Source organism: Equus caballus, chromosome 10, assembly GCF_041296265.1.
Source record: "Equus caballus isolate H_3958 breed thoroughbred chromosome 10, TB-T2T, whole genome shotgun sequence".
In the NCBI taxonomy this organism is placed as follows: Eukaryota; Metazoa; Chordata; class Mammalia; order Perissodactyla; family Equidae; genus Equus; species Equus caballus.
Genome location: NC_091693.1, coordinates 70,452,795 through 70,476,656, shown reverse-complemented (window position 1 = coordinate 70,476,656; position 23,862 = coordinate 70,452,795). Strand labels below are relative to the sequence as shown.

General features: G+C 40.6%; 1 protein-coding gene across 11 annotated transcripts in view; it reads left to right on the top strand.

The window, feature by feature from the left end:
• The window catches only part of HS3ST5 (heparan sulfate-glucosamine 3-sulfotransferase 5), a 262,850-nt gene extending 242,339 nt beyond the window's left edge, over positions 1–20,511 (top strand). For all 11 annotated transcript variants that reach the window (XM_070225447.1, XM_070225449.1, XM_070225448.1 and 8 more), the window contains 2 exons: positions 14,111–14,249; positions 17,930–20,511. In XM_070225447.1, the coding sequence (XP_070081548.1) occupies positions 14,143–14,249; positions 17,930–18,860 (1,038 nt within the window). In that variant the 5' untranslated portion in view covers positions 14,111–14,142 and the 3' untranslated portion in view covers positions 18,861–20,511. The remainder of the gene's footprint in view (positions 1–14,110; positions 14,250–17,929) is intronic.
• Positions 20,512–23,862: the final 3,351 nt, after the last annotated feature.

The window sequence follows — 23,862 nt, the reverse complement described above, 5'->3', positions numbered from 1 at the left end:
AATTTTCAGAAGAGAACATTTTAGTAATCTATTCTTTTAAACTCAGTTTCAATGCATTACTAGTCTCAACAACTAACAAATCCTTCAGGAATTAGATCACCCAAAGAAAGAAATACTACCTATCTTTCCCGTTGAAGAGAAGAAATTGAGGAAAATATCTCAGCATTTGGTTTGGAATGTTGCAACTTTTGTTTGCTGAATAGGGAGAAATTCTACTTCCGGCGAAAGAAAAATGGAACGCGGAGATATAAGAAGAAATAGTAAGAAAGTAGATTAGTGGTGGCCTAGGGCTAGAAAGAGAACGATGGGGACATGGGGGTGACTGTTTCTTTTAAGAGTGATGTAAATGTTCTAAAATGGATTGTGGTGGCGGTTGCACAACTCTGTAAGTACTCTAAAATCCATTGAATTATATTCTTTTAAAAGGGTGGATTGCATGGTATGTGAATTATACCTCAGTAAAGCTGATACCAATAAAAAAAGAATAGTATGCGGTGATATTAATAAATGCGGATAAGTCTAAACAATGATTGTGTAAAACAGTAATGATAAAAATAATGTCTAATTCAGGAGAAGTTGGAGAATCAGGCTAGAATGAAAACCCTGAACAAAAATAGACGTATTAGTCAGGAGAAGGTGATTGATGTTAATGTTCTAAATTTATAACTGGCATAATGATTGTTATTCTTAGGGATTATTGAATTAGCTGGTTTCTTTCCTCTTTTTTTTATGCTTGATGAATCTATTGTAATCCTTCTCATCCTACCGGGATATAATTCTGGGAGGAAATGATGATCCAAACAGAGAGAGACAGAAAGAATATTAATACTTGCTAATTCCAAATTACTTTATGCCTCTTTCATTTCTTCCAAGTCCCATACTTTAACAAAAATGACTTTACACTCTGTCAAATTATACTGTGTCAAAACATGTAGTACCCAAGGATTAGATTTGCACTAATGAATGAGCATCCAGTCCTGGTAGTAAAATTTTAAAGTCTGACAGTCATTAGCTAGGTGGACCTGAGCACCATACCTGGACCAAGCATTGGCTTCCCCATCTATAGAATGGAGAATATAATAGGTATTATGTCCCTGTGTCTTTGTTGTGAAAATTCAGTAAAATAATGTTTTATTATTTTATTATTTATTATAAACTACAGCTTTAAAAACTATAAAATGCCACACAAATGGTTAGTAGTAGTAAGAAAATTGTGTTTTTCTGATGATTAATTGGATAATAAGAAATCTTTCTCTAAAGGTTTCAGGAGGTTGTACCCATACATATTAGCTTAAATTTTACATTAAACATGTTGAATTTTCTGAATCTAACTTGGGAAGCTGAAGATGGTACATTCACATCTCTGCATAATCTGTGTGCTAATGGTTTAGTTCTTCACTTAAAATGTTTAATGATAAAATCTGTATCATCTTCAATCATTATAAAAGAAATATATGGCTTAGTGGTATGGAGATTGAAAGAGAAGTAAAAGCCGCTGAAGAGAGAGAGTTATGAGAACTACCATCAAGGAAAAAATTAATGATAAAAATGCTGCTATACTTTTAATCTATTTATGGAATTAAAAGACATTCTTATCTACATTATTTCTTGTTCTTCACCAAAAACGAAAACAAAATTTGTGAGATAGAAGATTAAGATTAAAAAGTTGACTTTCTGTCTGGTATGAATGCTACATTTTATTTTCAGATAAATGCATTCAATTACTACTAGGTGTGACAAGTAGAACTAATATTACTATGAAATTGACTTTAGCTGTACAAGGGAGAGAGAAGAGCTTATCCAGTTAACTTGACGTCTTTAACATCATGGGCCTAAATTACTGGAATAATCTGTTTGGACCATGTATATTAACTTAATGACCTGCATAATTGTTACCTCTCCAGCTGACACTTTTCTATATAAACACAATTAGAGAAGAAAAGATTCTACTTCTGATTCACCAGTAGGACAAATTTACTAAACTCCAACAACTATTTAATGAAGTGTAAAGAAACTTTAGGGGGGAAAAGCACACTCTTCTTCTATAAACATTAGTTACATATACCAATGAGAGCCTGAGATTGAGTAATTGGAATTCCATGCCAAAATAAAATTCAGTTCCCATGTCTTTCTCTTAAGACATCATTCTACTAAATGAGACCCCTGATCAAAAGCAGAATTAACTGGCTCCTTTTAAGTTTGATAATTACAAATGCAAAATGAATATCCTCCTGCAGACAGAGAGCCAGAGGACTACTCAAGCTAATGCAATAATGGTAGCTGTGATAAATTATGTATGCGTAATATCAAAAGCTGAATGGAGGGAAGAAATGGAGAACTGATTTGAAAATTTGGAATTTGCTCAAAGCTGCTCCTGCAATAATTCCCAGGAGGATAAGCACTAAGCACAGAGCAATAATAAACTCTGCAGCTCTGTATAATTGATCAACTTTTATCCTTTTCATTTCTAACATTGACCCTTCATGGTTAACTGAAGAAACAAAGAGCTAAATAGCTTCCTTAGCCATTTGATAGAGGAACTAGGAGCATCCTGACTGATCCATTTTCTGCTTAGTCTACTAACCAGCGGTGTCCATTTTCCTGTTAATCTACACCCATCTCCACGTTCAACTTGACACACACACAACACTGCTTTCTATGTCCTTGTTCATGTGCCCCTCTTCATTTGTTTCTTTCTCATTACAGCTCTCTTTTGTGATCATTATAATAGAAGAAAAGTGAATTCTTTATGACAATTTCCCTTAGCTGCCCTTGGTTAATTTTTTCAAAATGTGATTCCTATGGGTTCTCTGACACAGGGACAAATGGAAAGCTAATCAGTAGACTCTTTCCTAAGTGTCAGTATCTTTTCAAAGAAATTTCACATCTTAGAAGGAGAGGATTGTGTTTCACAGTAAAGGCAGTGTAATGCGATGCAGCCATCTTGGAAGAGGTCAAAATTGCTTAAAACTGGGGAATAATAAGAAATTAAAGATTGATATTTACCCGCTGAAATTTTCTTTACTTCCTTGTACATTAATCTTTCATTATAAGAAGACTTACTTAGTACTAATTTAGTGGAATCCCTTCGAATAAGAGAATTTTAGACCCAGAAGGGATTGCTGAACTCATTCCTTCAAAGCCTTTTGTTTCTTGGGTGATAAAACAGAAGATGAGGTTGGTTAAGTGATTTACCCAAGGTCGCATACCGGGTGAGTTACATAGTTTGAGCTTCCTGTTATGTTTTGCCTTGAAGGGAGCAGGAGGTGAGGGGATAGTTTTCTGCTCCATGGTGGGAGCAGATGCCTAGAGTCCTTGGATCTCTGCCTTTTCTCACCTGTATAACAGGGACGATAATACTGCCTTCTTTACCTCACAGGATTTCCCCCCACTAATCTATTGTAATGAAACCTCTATGCTGTTGTGTGTGTGTCAACACTGTCTTTGTGTGGCACATGCTCTTCTATGGATATTGTACTTAGGACTGTAAGGTTCTGTGGGCAGCTACCGTGTTCCTGAAGGCAGGCGCCATTCCCAGTGTTGGGCATCCAGGGAAGAGATGGGCCTCAAAGAAGACCACAGAACTGAGAGAAATAAAGGGAAGTGGAATTCCCTTTAAGCTCTTTAAGAAGATGTGAAGGATTGTGTTCCTATGTGATATGCTTAAGACAATGTCTGTCTCTTAAAGCCAAGTGTCTGGAAAAAGAAGGAAGCACCACTGTGAAGAGCCACAGCCTACGCACAAGTAATCTGTTGTCTGAAGACTGGAAGATCCGGCTGCAGGACTGTATACACAATTTGTGAGGCCCAGTGCAAAATGAAAATGTGGGGCCTCTTGTTCAGAAATTATTAAGAATTTCAAGATAATGACAACAGAACATTAAGCCAAGCATGGCGCCCTTCTGAGCACAGAGCCCATGGGAATGCACAGGGCACAAGCCCATGGTGCCAGTCCTGTTTGGTCACAAGTACTTACTTTGGCAAAGTCTGGTCTAAACAAGCCCAATGAAGTTTTCACTTAGCAGGGGATTTTGAAGAGAAGAGTTTTGTTCAAGGAAGAAAGGTGCCTTTTGGACAGTGGTTTGGACAGTGACTGTGGCTACTTGGCTAAGAGGCAAGGATCCTCCGTGGGGGAGGTGGATCCTAAGGCCAGGAGATGAGACTCTGAGGTCCAGCAGACCCTGTGCTTGTGGGGATTCTTCCTTCACTGCCAGCTAAGAGGATCTGGGCTCTGTGTTTAAGGGAACATACAATTTCCTTATACTTTTATTAATAGTTGACCTTGAATACTAGAAGATGACAAGAGGCGGGGTCTGTGTCTCTTGTTCTCCACATTATTCCTGGCATCTGCAGTGCCTGGCACATAGTAGGTACTCAGTCAATATTTGTTGATGACTGGTGATGTAGGCGGTTATCTTAATGTCAGAATTTGGTGGAGTCTTTCTGGCCCTGAGAGGGAGAGCTGAGATTGAGAGGAAACACGTGTCTCTGGTAATAAAAAGAGGAAAGTTTTGAGGCATGTTCGGAATACTGCAATTTAAGAAAATGTTAGTCTGCCCAAGAATGGAGACTTTTAGTATTAATTTGTGTACAAACTAATTATAAATTATTTCACAGATTTCTTCAATCCTCATAAGATTTTCTAAGGCATTTAGCTGTACTTTGTCTTCCTCTATCAACGTTACCTAAGACTGATAGCACCGCGTTCTTTCTTTTTCAGTTCTGCTATTTAGAGAACACCGTCAGTGGCAGGGTGCAGGGAGAAACTGGAAGGAGGCACAGAAAGCTGAGGAGACAGACCTAGAAAAGTGAAAATAGGAAGAAAGAAAGGGGTTGTAGGGGCCTCAGAAATGAAAACAGCCTCTGTAGAAAGGCGGGAGAATGGAGGAGGCTTCAAAGAGAAGGGACTGTGAGAGAGAGCGCACCCTTCTTCCCCAGACGGTACTGGGCATCACACTGCACGCGTGGTGGGTACCTGGGAAAGACCCGGTTAATGAATGGAATGTCATCTGTGCTGTGCAGGTAAATACTTAACAACTGGTTCTTGGGGAGAGGGGATGGTTTGTAGTGTTTGTCAATCTCAGTTGTATGACTCCTCCCCCATGGCCAATGTGAAGCTAGCAACAGGAATTCACTGAATGTGGAATTGAGAAAAGAGGCACAGTAGTATCTCCACTGTACAGATACGATAGACTTAACCTCAAGAGCATAGATAATAGTAAAATGTAGTATGGTAATTAGGAAATAATGAGTTTTTAATATTTATTGCCTTTGTTTTAATTCACTTCATTATGAATTTCCATAATATAATTCTTAATCATGGCTTTAACAACTGGCTTGCAAAATATGAGCCAGCTGCAACGCTCCGATGGATGGGCATCATTAGGTGCCGCCACTATTCATGTTATGTAAAAAGAGCTTTTTCAATTTTTCTTTCTTTAAGGGAATTAAGAAAAGAATAGTAAAATAGGAGACAGGACAAGAAATCTCCTAAGAATATTTTCTCCTTCACCATTTGCCAAAGGTTTATTTATTTATTTATTTTTGATACCCAATTCGTCAGAATTTACAAGTTGAATGTTTAAGAAAAGATGAGTGATGTACCTGTTCCTACCAATAAAATCTATAACATTGTCAACATTACATGAACTCAGTAAGGAGGCCGATGGTACAATATAAAAAGCCCCAAACTAGCAGGTAACTCCAGATTTAATAGTTTGAGGCTTCGAGCAGGTCATTTCACTTCCCTGGGCCTCTGGGACAAGAAGGCTCACTGCCCCACTTACGTCTCAGGACTTCATGGGGATCAGGTGGGGGTCTTCTAACATGCTGCAATATTGATAATCTGCCACTTATTCTCAAATGGTTCAGTAAAAATAATATGCGTTTATATAGAAATACATAGGGAAAGATAAAGCAAATGTGGCAAAATTTAACAATTGGTAAATCTAGGCGAAGGATATATAGGTATTCAAATTTTTCAAAATAAAAGGTGGGGAAAATGAAGTCACTTACACACATATAGCACTCTCCAAAGTACTATATAAAGATAAAGTACTATCACCTACTTAAAGAGATGTGGTGTCCAGACACCGTGGCTATTAAGATAGTCAAAGTTCATTCCGTGTAACGGACGGAATTCATGAACAGAAAGTTCATTCCTGATTCGATTATTCAGCAATTATTTACTGAGCATCTGTGACCCTAAATGCTAGTGATACCATAATCACAAGGCACAGTCCGTAATCTCATGGAACTTACATTCCAGTTAAGGACACACACAGTAAACAGACAGTGACAGTTGGTTTTAATAGAATTAAATAGAGGTGCTGTGGTAACACACAGGAGGAACATGTAAGCCAGCCCTAGGTGATCAAGAAAGACTTTCCCAAGGAACCTAAGTTCTAAAAGCTACCAATTAAACCAAAACCTGGGAGGAGGGGGGAAGGAAGCTTTAGAGGACATGGCTCACATTTATCGAGTATTACCATGTGCCAAACAGGGTTCTAATTACTTTACAAGCTCATTTACTCCTCACATCTATTGGTGTCCCAGACTTGATAAATGAGGCACAGAGCTATTGTTTTCGGACTATGCAAACCTTATGCTTCGGGCCCTAAAGCAAAACTGACCATGGCCTGTTCAAAAGAATTGCAAGTTGTTTTGTGTGCTGAGGTTTGTACCTTGGGGGTTGTGTGGAGTTGCAGTGGAAAGGAGTAAAGGGTCTTCTAAAACCATGTGGATGATAGGGACCCATTAAAGTGTATTAAGCCTAGAAGCCGGCCTGATGGTGTAGTGGTTAAGTTCGTGTGCTCCGTTTCCGCAGCCTGGGGTTCGCCTGTTCGGATCCTGGGCCCAGACCTACACACTGCTCATCAAGCCATGCTGTGGCAGCATCCCATATAGAAGAGCTAGAATGACCTACAACAAGGATATACAACTACGTACTGGGGCTTTGGAGGAAAAGAAAAAAAGAGAAAGATTAGCAACTGATGTTAGCTCAGGGCCAATCTTCCTCACCAAAAAGCAAAAAAATAAAAAGTGTATTAAGCCTAAAGGCAACATAGTCAAATTTCCATTGGGGAAGACCATACTGGCATCAGTACAGAGAATAATTAATAGTAAGGAGACCTGTTAGGAGCCCATAACACTTTAAGAGAAAGAGTGTAAGAGTGTGGCCTGAACCAAGGAAGTCACAAATGATGGTGCAAAGAAGTAAGTGGATTCTCATAGTAGGAGGTAGAATTTTACTGGCTGATTGGATGTTAGGGGCAAGGGCGGAGCCAAGGATAAAAGACTCCAAGGTTTCTGACTTGGGGGACCTAGTAGGCAGAGGGGGAGCCATTCACTGAGATGGTGAGGGGAGCAGCTGGGGGTAAGGGAGAATGGGGGTAGGGAGATAATGAGAGGTGATTAACAGATTTCACCAAGATCCTGTGGAAATCAGCACATAAGAATCAGAATCAAGTGGCATCATCTACTGTAAATGTTTTTTGATCATCCACTATAAAACCTACCAAAAGGAAAGTCAGTTCTTGAATTATGGGGCGAACAAGAGGTTCTGGTCGGTTTTAATGATAAATGGTAGGGTGAATACAAAAAACGCTTTGTAAACTATAAAAGCACTTCTATAAAACCTTTCTATTAAAACACCACCTTTCATCATCATCATCATTATTCTTATTGTCATTAGTTATTAATATTTTTACTTCCTCATATCAAGTTCAAACCACCCAAATGGCCCCTTTTACCTTCCCCTCCGTGGAAAGGGTTTTCCTCTTTCACGTTCTTTTTCACCTCCCCATCCTCCACTTCAAGGTTCCACCGCAGGTAATTTTGGTGGAGTTAAGTGGTTCTGTCTGCTCTCATCAATCAGTAACCAAGCATCTATTAAGAGTCTCCCAGGCGTGCGTCTGACGCTCTATGAGTGGCATCGCATTCCAGGGGCCACGTTCTTTGAGGTCACATCGTTCTGAATTTAGATCCTCCTGCATTGACCAACCACATGCCCTTGAGTAAATAATCTGCTCATCTCTTTGCTCTTCAGTTTCCATCAGAAAAAATAAAATGGATGGTATTTCACAGGACCGCTGTATTACATGAGATAATAAATGTGAAAGAAACGAACAGAAAGCCCAGTGCTCAATAAATGTAGTTCCTGTCTACCTCATCTGGCTGTTGCTCAGAATAAATGAGCTAATACTCAAAAGATGATTATGATTTCCTTGGAATAATTCTGCTGTATAATTACAGTCACTTTTAATAAACTTTGCTACTATTGTTTCTGTTACTGTTTTTACTGGTACCAAGAGCTTGCAGTAACCATGTCTACAAGCCTTTGAGCGGCACTTGAACGTATCTTTACTATTATTTTTTTGAATTCCTTTATTTCTTTGTTGCAGCTTGGGAATCATTTCTTTCTTTGCTTAGTGCTGCTTTGGCGAAACAGCCAGATGTCTTTCCAATTTGTTGGTTCTGGCCCCGCACTCTGTTATTTAGATACCGTGTTTTGTTCAGCTAAGATACCGTGTCTATTAAAGCTTTAATAGTCTGGAGAAACCATAATCATGCTGTTTTTGGCACACAAAATGGAAAACACTGAGAGATTAAACACTGGGGGTGAGGGAGGGCTTAAATGTCACTGTAGGTCTTTAACCTTTTTTTTAAAGAAAAAGAAACTTTTTAAGAACTTTAATTTTATATAAATTGCCTTTTACCAGTATGATTGCTCTGATGAAAGATTATTAAAATATCCATTAAAGTGGGCGGGGCTAAAGGGAAGGGAACTAGAGATTGGAGGATCAATTAGCTTCTCCCCAGTATAACTGCGTTGTTGTAAAGATTGGATGGTGCGACTTCTCTTTCTTAGACCAAGAGCAACAACTCCCAGCTTTTAAGACTCCATCCTGGCAGACGCTTGAGCACTTCATGATGCTGTAGAAAACCAAGGAGGCATCTTGAATGTTAAATTAACCAAGCATCTCTGGTTTTCCTTCAGCAAGCTTTATTCAGGGGCTGCTATGATATTGTTACTTAGCACGTAGTCTGAGATGCTTATAAAACAGAATGAGATTTCACTTCTAGTGTCCTAGAGAAACTCATTAGAAACTACTGGCTTGGCTTCTTCATTTCTCAAAAATTCCAAGAGATTTCAGCCTAACAAGATAGTCTTCACTCTGTATTTTCGTTTTTGGTAATTGTGCCATCTTGTTTTGTACAGAAAATATAGTGTTTGCATTCTAATGCTAACAGGTTTCCATTAAAAGTTGTTTATATTAAAAATGGACATATTTTTCACAATCCAATTGTACTATTAATGAGAACTGCATTTACTTTTCCTTTTCCTCTTTAAAATGCATTGCAAGGATGAATTTATCAGCCTCCTGAAGATATTAATTATGCTTCATTTTTGTAAAGTGCCCAGATGTTCATAAAGTTCTATTGCACAGTGTGTTACTCAAGCCTCATGTCATAACAACCCTCTGGGATAGACATTATTTTCATTTTACAGATGAGGATACCAAAATTCAGAAAGTTTCAATTACAAAACTAAACCAAAGTGTGACTCAAGGTCTTTGACTCCCAATCGAGTTGTCTTTGCACTTCCCCATGGATGACTCATTCATATTAGTTGAGATCTCAAATAAAAGTTTTAGCTCTCCTCAGCATCACAGTAGACATGAGGATGCTTTGGAAGGTGAAATGGACTTCCCATAAGTAGAGGAGGCAGTATAAGGAGTTAAGCCAGCCCTACAAACAAAAGACTGGAGAAATGAGGTCTCCCAAAGAGAGAAATCCTCAGTGGGTGCCTTTCAGGCATCTCAGGCATGAAGAAGCTAGACTGGGAGGAGTTGCTTATCCCACAGAGCAAAACCTCCATGGTAAGAACTGGACTTATCATAAAGGGAGAATCTATGGTTGAAAATATTGGAGCCTTTGAGAAGGGAAGATCCTCAGTGGAAGTAGAAAAAATAATGATCTCATATTCAGTCAGATTCAATAACTACTGTTTTCCAGACAACATGTGCATTGCATAGATGGCGTGATAGCTTTGTTGCGATATTCTCCTAAATCTTGGGCTACTTCCTCAGCAGCCTTCACATCCTCAGTCATTTTTTTCTTCTTTTTCCTGCCTGCCAAACTTGGCAGAGTTCAACGATGTGGTTGCTTCATAGCTCGCTCATCCCCTATGAGCACGTGTGTCCCAAGTGTTCTCCCTGAGCCCAGCTCTTACTCTTCGGTCCTGTAATTAAGAACCTAACCCATTACTGCCTAATGGACCTGACCCATTACTCCTCACCAACAGCAAGTGTATTGGTATTTTTTTCCCCCAAATTCCACATCAGTCAGGATCACCCTCCCCAAGGAGATATTAATAGGATCTGGAGTCTTGAAAGAGGAGATGTAGGAAAGACATTCCAGGCCAGCAAGGGAGCCAACAAAAGCATAGAGATGAGAGTGAAGGGGAATGGGGGGCAGTAAAGAGGCCAACCTGAAGGACACTGAGCCCAGTGTTGGTGAGTAGTAAGAGGGAAAGCAGCTGACCACCCAAGCTCGGGCCTCAGAGGAAGGCCTGGGCTATCAAGAGAAAGAGGTTGGACTTGATCCGGTGAACAACCGAAACCAAATAAGGGACAAAATAACTTGTATTAGGAAGACTAATCAGATTGTACAGGCCATAGGAAATGAACACAAAGCCACACCCAAATGTTAAGAAATAAGGGAGGCACCAAGTGCCTTGACAGAACAAGACAAGGAGAAATTAAGGAGAAAGAGTTTATTGTCCGTGGTGACTGAAGAGAAAAAAGACAGTAGAAAATGATTTTAAGTTTTGTGTACCATTTGCTCCGCTGTAAAAGCACAGATGCACAATGAATACAGACCCATTGACTTGGAGTCTCTGAGAGTGGTGGCAGGGGTGTGTTTTCTAAATGTTCTACACGCTCACCATAGAGAACTGCTAGCCAATAGAGCAAAGCAGACAGATTCTGGGGTCACTACCATTCAGTTAGCTTTCTTGTGCCTCTGAGTCAGTCAGCAGGTTTAGCCCATTGCTAGGAGACGTGATACTCACAGAAGGCAGCAGCTAACACTAACCCAACACTTACAAACCATGGAATGCCTTCCTGCGGTTCTGACTGCAAGAACAACAGGGATTCACTGGAGGAGGGAGAGGACTGTGGACTGGGGCATCAGCTGGAGAGGGCTTCGTAGAGGAACTGGGACCTATCCTAGACCTTAAACAACGGGTGAACTGTAGCTAAAGACAGACAGGTGGACCAATGAGCTGGAGAAAGTGGACAAAGCCTTGTGTAGTATAGTTTTGAGCGGGAGAGTGTGGATCTACGTTTAGACAGCTGAGGAGGCCAGACAACTGCCCCAGTCTCCCTCCGAGCTGCAGCTCTCTACGAAGACGGTGACCCACATTAAGACCACAGGGCAACCATATTTTACCTTTACTTTTGCCATCTCTTCCATTTATAGCTGGCTCTCTTCAACCAAATACAGTAACAGCTATTATTCTTTCACACCGCTTGTGAATCCACATTCAATCCATTCACGCTAAGATAGAAATGACACATAATCCTTTATGTTAATCTGGCATGTTCCTAAACCTTTGGATAGTGATGTTACTATGGAAACCTCATTTCATTCTCACTACAGCCCTATGGAGTGGGGAGGTCAGAGATTGTCCCCATTTTATAGATAGGGGAAGGAAGGCCCAGATAATCTAAGCAGCCATCTTAAGATTACAGAGCTACTAAGGGGAGAATATGGTTGGGGGTCTTGAACACAGGTTTCTTTCTGCCACCCTGTTCTGCATCTTGCTGTGGTACCTGCATTTCACCAGGGCTCAGAGCCCTGTGCTGAGGGCATGTGGCTCTAACCCAGGATGTCGGACATCAGCCTGGAGAAGGGAGATAGAGTCTGGCAGTGAAGCCCTGAATCATGCTGCATAAGTGACTGCCTTTGCCTTCACGTGATCACAGGCAAGTTAGAGAAAATTATCTGAGCTTCACTTTACCTGTCGATAAAGTGGAAATAACTCTATCTGATGCATAGGGTTTTTTCTGAGAATTTCCTGAAATATCACCTGGACAATGTCCTTGTCACATAGCCCTCTAAAAACCTCATTTTCTCTCTCCCTATTCTTCCCCATTTTACTTATACACAAGGCATGCCATGCCAAGTCAGAACCTCAGGCTCACCCACTCCCTGCAAAGACCCTTCTTATTGCCTACTCTTTGCTTTTGCTCTTAGCCTTCTCTCTTCCCTTCAATCCCTGTGTCCAGCCACACCGGCCTTCCATCACTTCTCAAACTAGCAGGGCATTTTCCCTCCTCAGTACTTTTATGCATGCTGCTTCCTCTGCCTGAAACCCACTTGGCCCTGCTCCTGCCCTCCTGGCTTCTCATGCTCCAGGTGTCAGCCCAAGTGTCGCTTCTTCAGGAAGGACTGAAGTAGGTTCCTCCCATTATTCTTTCTCCCTGCAGCCTATGATTTCCCTTTGTTATTACAATTTGTAGGTATCTGTGAATCCTATATTTACTGGTTTATTATCTGTCTTCTCCACTAGACTATAGACTCCCATGCTAGTCACTATCTCTGTAGCACCCAGTATAGAATCTAGCACCTAGGCATGTTCCATAAGTATTTGTTGACTGTGTGTTGGGGATGAATGCTCCTCTTCTCTCTCCCTTTTGAGATGCCCTCCTACAGTTTCCTCACCAAATCGTGAACGACATTCCACAAAAAAAGCATTCCTGTGGAGCCGACATCCCTGACCATTTCCTTCATTTTCTTTCCCCAATATTTATTCATTACATTGTCATGAATTAGGTTGGGTTCCCTGGTTGTTTCACAATTCCCTAATCACATTATTAGTTTTCCAAGGGCTAAAACTCTTTCAGGATCTTTTTGGGGATCCCTATAAACCTAGTAGAATAGCTGGAAATGCTGTCAGTGCTCAGGAATTTCTTGATGAATGAATGAACAGGTCACTCAATCAATCCTAGCATATTCCTTTTGCACAGAGAAAATCTTCACATGGCAAATATAGAGATACCATTACAGCAAAACAGTTTCTAACCATGACCCGTTGCTGTGGTCCCTCCTCTCTGGTTACTATTTGGAGTTTCAATAAGAAACAAGCAATCTTATCTTGAAAGAGGGATTGGATTTATTTTTAATAAGAAAAGCTGAATTGGAAGCTTGCATTTTTTTCCCCCAAATTTAATAACAGCACTAGTAAAGCCTTATGCTCCTCAGCTGGCCTTTATTTCAGGTATAAGAGTACAAAGCTTCCAGGTAAGCTTCTGCTGTGATGTAAGGCGAGACCCCTATCACCAAACCTGTTTAAATTCATTGAGAGCCAGGAGGGGTCGCGTAGCAGGGGCATCTAGTCTGAGCATGTTTTCAGAATCAGTCAGTCCAATCCAGGACCGGGCAGAGGAGGTGAAGGGAAACATCAGGTACTTGGAGCTACTGTTCTCAGACATTTGAAGTCATGATAGTTACCAGAGATAACCTCGGTAAGTAAAGAAATAGCTTGTGATCTTGCTCCATTCCTCCATTCACAACAAGAACAAAACAAAAACATGTAGGCAAAATATGTCGTGGTTATACCCCAAATGGTAACTTACTGAACTGGCATTTCAATTTCTCCATTTGTGCTGTTATGATGAAGCAGGACTTACAGTACTGGTTACCCTGCTGGTAACTTTAGGTTGCTCAGTTGCTCATTTTATCAGTGTTCTTTGAATGATTAACAACAACAAATGTATATATATCTACAGACATACATATATAATATGTATGTTCTAATATATGTGTGTTAATTTACTTTGACAATTGCCTAGCAGTTTCTGTCTAGTTAGTGTCTTCCCTTAGTTTAGTATTTGATCTTATAAGACAGTCCAGCAAAAAGGAAGGTAAGTTTCACTAAATACCTGTTACACCATGAACGTTGTCAAGGTTGGTATGAATCTGTTCCTCAGGTGGCATCACTTAGTCACCTGTATTCCTACCTCTGCTTGGCTTTGTGACAATCAACAGAGCCTATAAGAGATGACTGCTGATGAGCCCCCTTCTGTCTATCCCCGTCTCTCAGGCTGCAGAAGTCCTGAAGGTTGATGGAGGGCCATGCTATTCAAACAGCAGGCGTGGCTGAGACAGAAGCTGCTGGTGCTGGGAAGCCTTGCCGTTGGGAGTCTCCTGTATCTGGTCGCCAGAGTTGGGAGCTTGGATAGGTAGGTGATTAAACACATGTTTATGCCCGTGTGACTTTAAGTGTCTCTTGATTTAAACTTCCTCAGGGCATAATTTTAAATCTACCCATTTGTTTTCCTCCCTTGAAATTCCTAAGAAACATGCTTTTCTGCAGTGTTAATTTTGATTATCAAGCCTTTAAAAGAAAGAGATCCAAGTTGCTCAAGCCAAGATGTTCCTCAAGATCCATTTGTATTCTGCGTGCATTGACATTTGTTTTCAGAGAGGAGATAAAGCCGTGTACAGTAAAAATGCCATTTACTGGAGCTCAGCACGGTCTGTGTGCATGTGGTTGTTGACCTCTAGCTGTAGCAAAATAGCGATGATGTATTTATGTATCTTCATTTTGAAATTTATGAGTGCGCAATTAATGTGCTACCAGGAGAGTTAAGATTATGTATGAGCCTGTAAAGGAGCTCATCAAGTTTGGAATCCATCGCCCTGGAAAGATGGCTGTAGGCTTGGGGAGTTTTAACTATGTTAATTAGCTCTGGTTTCCAGGAGCTGAATGTATCAGACAAGGAGGCTGTCGCTCAGAGTAATTGCCCAGAAAGCAATGGAAAAATCTATGGAGAGGAAATTTACAGAGCTAGGCTTTGGCTCTAAATAAGCAAACAGTTGAGCGGTACTAGACCTGCACACTTCGCAGCAATATCAGCTGGCTTCACGTTGAATACTTCTGGACTGTCCCACATCCCGTGTGATTGGAAAGGACAAAAAAGTTAATATCTGAAATGCGAAGCTTCCTTCTCTGCCCTTTAAAATTAATCCTTGCACTGGAACGACTGAAGTATATTCTCCATGAATTCGATTCCCATTTTCTGTGAAAATGCAGCCGCACGTTAAAACAAAAATATCTTCCTTACAGTTTTCCTTTTCTAATCTGTAGACTGTGTCACTCGGATATGAACAACTAATGTAGCAATGGTGCTTGTTTTCCTTCCGCCAGGTCAATTTGGACTGGTAAATGGAACTCCCACAACTCTTTTCAGTTCAAAATTCCGGAGTAAACTTCCCACTCACTAGTTGCTAACTCTGGGAAACAGTATGATCCAGAGCTTATCTCTGACCTCATGGCTTCCCACCTTAGTGCTTGATTGTTAGTGAAAAGCCTTGAGGTGGTGCCATTATCTTATGTCCATAATGGAAATTTTTTTTTTGGAGGAAGATTAGCCCTGAGCTAACTGCTGCCAATCCTCCTCTTTTTGCTGAGGAAGACTGGCCCTGAGCTAACATCCGTGCCCATCTTCCTCTGCTTTATATGTGTGACACCTACCGCAGCATGGCATGCCAAGTGGTGCCATGTCTGCACCCAGGATCCGAACCGGCGAAACCCTGGGCGGCCCAAGCAGAGCGCGCAAACTTAACCACTCAGCCTCGGGGCCGGCTCCTAGTCAACACATTTGTAGCCCAGTCTGCAGTCTCTAATGGGATAGCTCGCCCCAGGAATGGGACTGCTTGAGGAGCTTTCACGAAACCTCTCGCTTGAGAGTTTGAGTAGTTATGTCTGCAGTTGACACGTGCTTACCTAGTCCTGTCCTTTAGGAACTGAAGACCCTGCTCTCTGGGTGGGAGACTGAGCTCAGTCCCTTCTACTGTCCATTCCAATCCTGAGATTCCGTGTTTTTTAATCTGGGGCCGCTGCTCAGAATCCACTCTTCAGGAAGTAGAAATAATGTGATACTTTCTCCTGTCTTGAGTCCAAAAAGCAATTGTTCTGTAGGGTATGAGTCCCCAGGGTAGAAGGTAGAAAGAGGAAGGAAGGAAGGAAGGAAAAGAAGGTAGGGAAATTCCTTCCAGTGCAAACAGGGCAGAGATGGTCTCTTTCAGCCTCTCTCTGCCAGGGTTCTGTGAGAGAATGAAGTCCTACAGAAAAGGATTTGATTGACTGTTTCCTCAGTTCTCTCAAGGATGGCACTGGCATCATTCTAGATGCAAGAAGAGAAGTTCATCCATTACAATCAATGGACGCCTTGGGGGTTAGTGCTTAATTCCCAACCAGAAGCCAAGAAGAGCTAAAAGATGAATTTGCGATATCCCAATCAATGTCAGGATTAAAACTTCTTTGACTGTGTGTATGTTGATACTTTTATATCTTTCATTTAGAGTTCTAGCATATTAATCCTGTTGACAAATTTTTTAAAACAAAATTCACGTTTCTCTAAATATTAACTGTGGTAAACTGGTTTTTTAATAATATTGCAGATTTTCACGTTGTCCACAAAAAGCATGAATTTTTTAAAATCATAGAAAACAAACACCACAAAAAAGTGAACTATGTTTCTATTTTTCCTTAAGCATTGGACAGATAGCTGTTTAAACAGGGCGTGGGCCAAGCCGTCTCCCCTCAGTTCTGCAGAATGCCTTGACCTGACCTTGAGGTTTTTCCCTTCTCCCTTTAGTTATAAACCTTTCGGAAGACAAGAAAGGTACACTAGGGTCTCTCAGGAAAAGCAAGCAGCAGCCTCATTACCAGACAGAGGGGGAAAGAGACGCCAAATTATTAAGATAACGAGATGCTTCAGTTGGAGGAATTCGTTCAGTGGCCCTTTTGACTAATGTTGTACCCTCTTACCAAGAAGGCTAAAATGCTTTCTCAGATTAGCTTAGGGAAATTGTAATGAATTCCAGTTCAGTTCCAGACTACACCCGAAAGAAAACTCAATTTACCAGCCGTATATATTGGCCATGCCAAATTAAACAGTCTCTCCAGTCTAATATCATCGTGACTGTTACCACATCTTTCTCTGAGAAAAGCAGAGGTGGTTGTTCCTTATTTAGAGCAACGTTGAAGTGGGAATCTTTCTTTCTGGCTCCATCCATTGCATTCCTTCCTTCCTGAGCTCGAATCCCTGAAATAAACAGGCTTGGCAATGAGGACCTGAGGTTTCTGGCCCTGCCAAAGTCTTGTTGATTTCTGATCCCAGGTGTGGTGGGTGATATACAGCACTTGCTGATGGCAGTTGGGTTTGTTCCTACATTCAGCAAAGTGAAAACATAATCCTGACCTCTTTCGATAGAGAGAGAAAGGCAGAAGAAATATAGTACTCTCCTAGCCGTCCCCAAATCCAAGGGCAGAAATTCTCAGAGAATGAAAAGCTCAGCAAGAGCCAAGATTGGAATTTTGTAGGTTGATGGTGCAAAAGGCCAAGGACAGAGACGGACCTCTTTTCTGATTATATCTCAAAGATTTTTAAGGGCCATATGAGTGCTACTGAGCTGCAAGAAAATAATACCATGTGAAACCCAAAAGACGGGGCCTCCTCGCTGCCCTTCGGCCTCCCAGCTGAAGATTATAATCTTCCTCCTTTCATGTTTTCTAAATGATGTTAACTGGTGAGCTGTTAAAAGGCTATTAGTATGGCTGGTGTCACTTGTCTGTCCTGTCCTGTGAACATAAGTACACGCCGTAGTCAATTAAGTGCTTGGTGAATAAAAATTTTAAGGAGCACTAATAAAAAAATCCCATCAATTATGTGTGCTCCTTTTAATAAAGGGTTGCTTAAAATAAAATTTCCCAAACATATGCTCATTATGGATTGCAGCAGGCTGGGAACCAGTGGTTTTATTTATGCATTTAAAGTCTTAGTCTGACTGGGAACCAGAAAAATGAGAAGTTACTTGCAATGAGCTTCTTAAAGCATCTCTCTGTTGCTTTCAGGCTACAACCCATTTGCCCCATTGAAGGCCGATTCGGAGCCCGCAGTCAGGCTGAATTCCCTCTGCGCGCCCTGCAGTTTAAGCGTGGCCTGCTGCACGAGTTCCGGAAGGGCAACACTTCCAAGGAGCAGGTTCGCCTTCATGACCTGGTCCAGCAGCTCCCCAAGGCCATTATCATTGGGGTGAGGAAAGGAGGCACGAGGGCCCTGCTTGAGATGCTGAACCTCCATCCTGCAGTGGTCAAAGCCTCCCAAGAAATCCACTTTTTTGACAATGATGAGAATTATGCCAAGGGCATTGAGTGGTATAGGAAAAAGATGCCTTTTTCCTACCCTCAGCAAATCACAATTGAAAAGAGCCCAGCATATTTTATCACGGAGGAGGTTCCAGAAAGGATTTACAAAATGAACTCATCCATCAAGTTGTTGATCATTGTCAGGGAGCCAACCACAAGAGCTATTTCTGATTACACTCAGGTGCTAGAGGGAAAGGAGAGGAAGAACAAAACTTATTACAAGTTTGAGAAGCTGGCGATAGACCCTAATACCTGCGAAGTGAACACAAAATACAAGGCGGTAAGAACCAGCATCTACACCAAACATCTGGAAAGGTGGTTGAAATACTTTCCAATTGAGCAATTTCACATTGTCGATGGCGATCGCCTCATCACGGAACCTCTACCAGAACTTCAGCTCGTGGAGAAGTTTCTAAATCTTCCCCCAAGGATAAGTCAGTATAACTTATATTTCAATGCTACCAGAGGGTTTTACTGCTTGCGATTTAACGTTATCTTTAATAAGTGCCTGGCGGGCAGCAAGGGGCGCATTCATCCAGAGGTGGACCCCTCTGTCGTTACCAAATTGCGCAAATTCTTTCACCCTTTTAATCAAAAGTTTTACCAGATCACTGGAAGGACATTGAACTGGCCCTAAAATAATAAGTCATACAACACTATGTGTTGTGCCTGGAGACATACGAGGTCTCCTCTAGATTAAAATATGCACTTTTCCTAGACACAACTATCCACGTCATTTTTCCGTGTATACTTGTACATACACAGTGTGTGACCAAATATAAGATGACTTCTTTTTCTATTGAAAATTTACAGAAAAGAATTTGCTGTCTGCGTAGTTGCATCTTTTAAGCTATTTACAAAAAGAATTGGTGGTGGTCTTAGGGGAAAGTGACTTCAGCTGTTCTCAAAGAGCTGGTCTTCCTTTGAGTCAGAATTTGTCGCCCACCATTTTCATAGATTTAAGCCAAAAGATTAATGTGTGAAAATGTACCAATGGCTGTGAAGCTTCAGGAAGTAGACGGTTCAGTTATGCATTCTTTTCTAAGGGAAAGCTGGCTTTTTAATTCAGATACTGAATTGGTGCCGTGGAAACAGGAAATACTATTTTCTTATTATTTCAAAGAATGTCTTATCTCATGAAACTGACATTGTTCCAAAGTTCCTGTGGTGATTTTGCACTATCGTTTTCCCGTATGGACCATGGTGTCACTTGTAGCATGTCAATCACACATTGGAAAGTCAAGTCCTTTTACTTCCATGTTGTATGTCAACAAAGAGAAGTGTCCTGTACATAATGTATATTGTTGTAAATACTGGTTTCACACTAAGTAATTCTATTTTGTAAACTGAATATGGCTATTTAATTTATTGTGAGAATTAAATCTATTGTGGTATTTAAAAATGGAATGGATTAAAATTACTCTATGTGCAACTTTTTTTTTTAATTCATTTTGTTTTACGTGCCCCTTGCTGGCTGCCCAAATCCAAGCTGTTTATGTGCGTTCAAGAGAGCACTTGGAAAGATGTGCTTCTCCTGGATTTCTACACCCTTGTGAAAATGTATTTACTAATGAGGTTGAGTATATTAAGAAAAAAAATCTCAACCATCGGGAAATCTAGAGTAATAGTCACCTGAAAGAACCTAGTGCTACTCTGCTACAACTTTGTAACAATTCATTTCCTTGCAGTGGCTGCTGTGCCAGGAGAAAGACAAGAAATACTTGAACATAATTGAGGCATAGAAGAACCACAGTTTTATTTGAGCCTCTAATCAGAGTCAGACCGGTAGAGAAATTAAATAAAATAAGATTAGAAAACTCACGTGGCCTCTGTACTGAAAGCTGCTGATGCTTCAAAAATGAATACAAACTCTCAGAACTCCCTCTTTGAGATAAAAATATATCAATCTGCTCAAAAATGATCAAAATGCCTAGTGTTGCTATTACTAACATAAACATATGGCTCATATTTCCATCTAGAGAAATTAATGCTAAATTGGGTGCTTGTTAACATCAGATACACTGTATTATGGCTAAATATAATTCAGAAAACCGTGGAAAGAAGTATCAACTAAAAAAGAGATGGATTTTGCACAATCACGGTTGCTTCTCCAGTGGAAGATGCCTAAGGGAGTTTTGTGCAACATCACGTTGAGAGTGCTTAGAGAAATCAGCAAATTACAATGGGTTCCCTTTTGATTGTAATAAGTGTTGATTTTCTCCATGAGCTGTTTATCCTGTCCAGTGATTTGATGGTGAACTTTTCTAAATAAATAGCCCTTTCCCCTCTGGTGTCGTATATGTTGCTTCTCAAGCTGCAGCCTTGGTAATCATCTCTCCTGTTTCAGTTAGCAGTGATTCTGTTCTCTCAGCAGGGAACAGGCGTGACACCAGCGCACGCTGGCTGCTCACTCACTCTGCGATGACTCTGGAGTGGGAGTCCAAACGTCAGTCACTTCTCCCTTAAGCCAGGAATGAAATCAAATATGAGGAATCTGGCGTCAGAGTTCCCTATGCCTTAAATCACAGCTAGCCATCAGAGTAAACTGAATACTATGTTCAAGGACATAATCACATGTTACCATTAATTTCATTATAACTATTGCTAGAGTGTTATACAGCTAATGCGATGTTATACCAGTGACTCAAATTATGCCCCTATTGGAACACTGATGTTTCAAAAACTCGGTCTAGGTATTCCACCAGTAAAATTGAAAAATGGCCATCTTTTCCTAGACTCCTAGAGGAATTAAAAAACTAATGAATAGAAATTTCTCAGTGATACTCTTTTATATTCCCAATTCTTTTTAAACTCTGCTACTGCTACCAACAGTATATATCAGAGTTTGTTCTAAGATTCTGTTTGACTTATGCTGACTCTTATCCTTTGTTATTTTTAGCTCAATAAGCCAGTATTTCTTCATCACATTCAGAAAAAAGGGCTGTGATTTCTGATTGTTCCTCTTCTTAAATAAGTTTAAGAATTGTTTCAAATCTTGGAGGCTCCCCACAGATACCTAAAGCAGGAGGTCTGGCCTGGGAAGATTTTTTGGAGGCAGGTTTCATTTCACTGAAAACAACCAGCTTCAGCCACTGCTGATTGAGCAGGGTAGAGAGAAATAAAAATCCGATGACTTAATCGCATACTTCCATTGGAGGTTTTAAACCTCCTTGTTTAGAAAAAGTGTTTCCTGTTGTTATGAAACAAGCAACGGACCTCTAGAGAAATCTTCAGCTCATTACAGTAGCTCCACTGGGGCTCTCTTTAATAAGTTATTCCTTTTACATCATGAAAACTTTGCATTTCTTCCAGAGGCTTGGTGGCATCATGCAGCTTCGTGAAACAGCTCTAGCTGCAAAAAGAAAAAACTGTTTAAGCAGTGGTGAAATTCCTGCTGGACCAGAAGGCTGGAATGACACCATTTTGGAAGTCAGGGAATTCCAATTATAATTATACAAACTGGAACTAGAGTCTCAAGGGAGTGAGAGAGACTAGGGAACAGAGAGAAGGAGCTATACGAACTCATAGACAGACATCCCAAATTCCAAGTCCATCACCTACTCACCTGAAATCACCTCACATAAACCCTCAGTTGACTAAGGTACTAACTTTTCCTACTAATTGCACTGTAGTTTATGAAGAATCTAAGACATTAGAGTCCTTAGCTAATGTATGATAAAGCAAAGGCATGGAAACCCCTCATAATCTCATCTGATCTCAGATTTGCAACCTTTTATGTTGAGGCACCAGCTAGAATAGTTGCTAATTTCCAGTCCAGTTCCCAGCAAGGCTGATGGAGCCTCATGAGAGCACTGTTTGGGGTGCTGCACCTGGTCCAATAGGATGCTGTAGGACAAGCTCAAGGACCCGTGGGGAGCACGAGCTGGGACACTGGAGGCGTGTTTCTACTAAGGGAAGGTGGGAACCAAGGATAAGTGCAGCCCAAATCCCTGCCCTGCCAATAAGCTTTTGTTTTGTCCAATTAGCAGTTTGCTCAGTTAGATTGCCTTCATAAGCCTAATTTGAGAATTTTCCAGGGATAGACAATTTCAAATGATCATGAATAGTGTCTTCCTGCTGAAGTCTTTTGTATCCTTTTTGCACACTCAGCAGCATTTTACACTTGGGAGAATAGTCTACAGTCTAAGCAAAAAAGAAAACTTTGCTGAGAACATTCCCCCTAAAAATGACTAAATACAGCAAAATCTCAGCAATTTGGGCTAACAAGGTGAAAATATAGAATACTGTAAAGCAAATTCATTGCAATTATTACCAAGTAGACAAAATGTCAAGCTATACTAACAATATATTGAAAAATAAATCTAATTGCACCTAATTTGCTGAATAAAAGCCTCTTGATTGGCATTTTTTTTCCAAGTTGCTGTTACTCAAGTATTTCAAAACAGCCTGTCCTCTTAAATAGGTTACTCAGGCCCACTAGAATCTGTTTATCAGTTTTTATAGCAAATCTTTCTTTCATAGCTAATGCAAGGATGAAATTTAGGCCAAAATATGATTATTTGGTAAGGTTCTAATAAATGGTGCCTTACTACACATCTTACAAAAACAATTTCTTTCTCTCTTGCACTTCTAAAGATTTTTTTCCAATCACATTATATTGTACCTTTTAGGAATAAGAGTGCTATTTCACAATGATTAGAAATGGATTGGGGAGTTGAAAAGGCAGAACTGAACTGATAGCAATATGCATTTCCCATAGAAAGCACCTGATTGGTATTCCAAGAACAAGTGTCTGTTATTTAAAGGCAGCTCAGTTGAAAAGCAATACCCTCCAGTCATATCAAGTAGGCAGCAGCATGCTTGGTACCTTACCATGCTAGGTCCATCACTCCTGAATCTGTGAACCGTATCAGGCTAGCAGGTCTTGGGGAGCTGTTATTGAAAGGGTTCATTGTTTCTAAACATACATATCATCCCCCTTTAAAAACAGTCCATCAAGAAGGTAAGTCTCTCCCAGTAGATTGGTAACATCATTTCAAAGAGCTGGCTCACATCCAATATTTCTAAGTGCACACAACTCTGCTTTGCATTTCCTTTTCTTTAATGGCACCAGAGAACAATCTTTAAGGCCAACTGCAAAACTGCCTGTTTCTTAGGTAAGGCCACCCTGAAAATCACCTAAAGGTTTGCATATAGAATATAAAAGAACTTGTAATTGCTGCATGTCATGTCATCTAATACTAAGTCCTGGAAATAAATTTACTCAAACTCTTTAAAGGTGAGAACTTCTGGCAACACCAGATGACAATGTCAGCACACCAAGCAGAACTCATAGTATGAAGGGCGAGTCAAAGTTCAGAAGCCAGAGAAGGGAACAACTCACTCATCCTGGAGGAGTCAGAGAAGTCTTCAATGAGGCAACGCTTGAACTAAGCAAAAGAAGATCCTTGCGTCTCAGCAGGCAGACTAGCAGGAAAATTGCACCCCAGGATGTGGGAAACAGTAGAGCAAAAGCATGAGGTGTGAAAGAGACAAGGGATTCCAGCACAGCTGGAGAGTAGACCCCATGTAAGATAAGGTGGAAGATAAGAATGCAACCCTACCAGAGCTTCTCAGACCTTGAGCAAGTCCTACCTCGTTGGCATACCCCACCACCCAGGATGAGGGCCCCTGCTAGG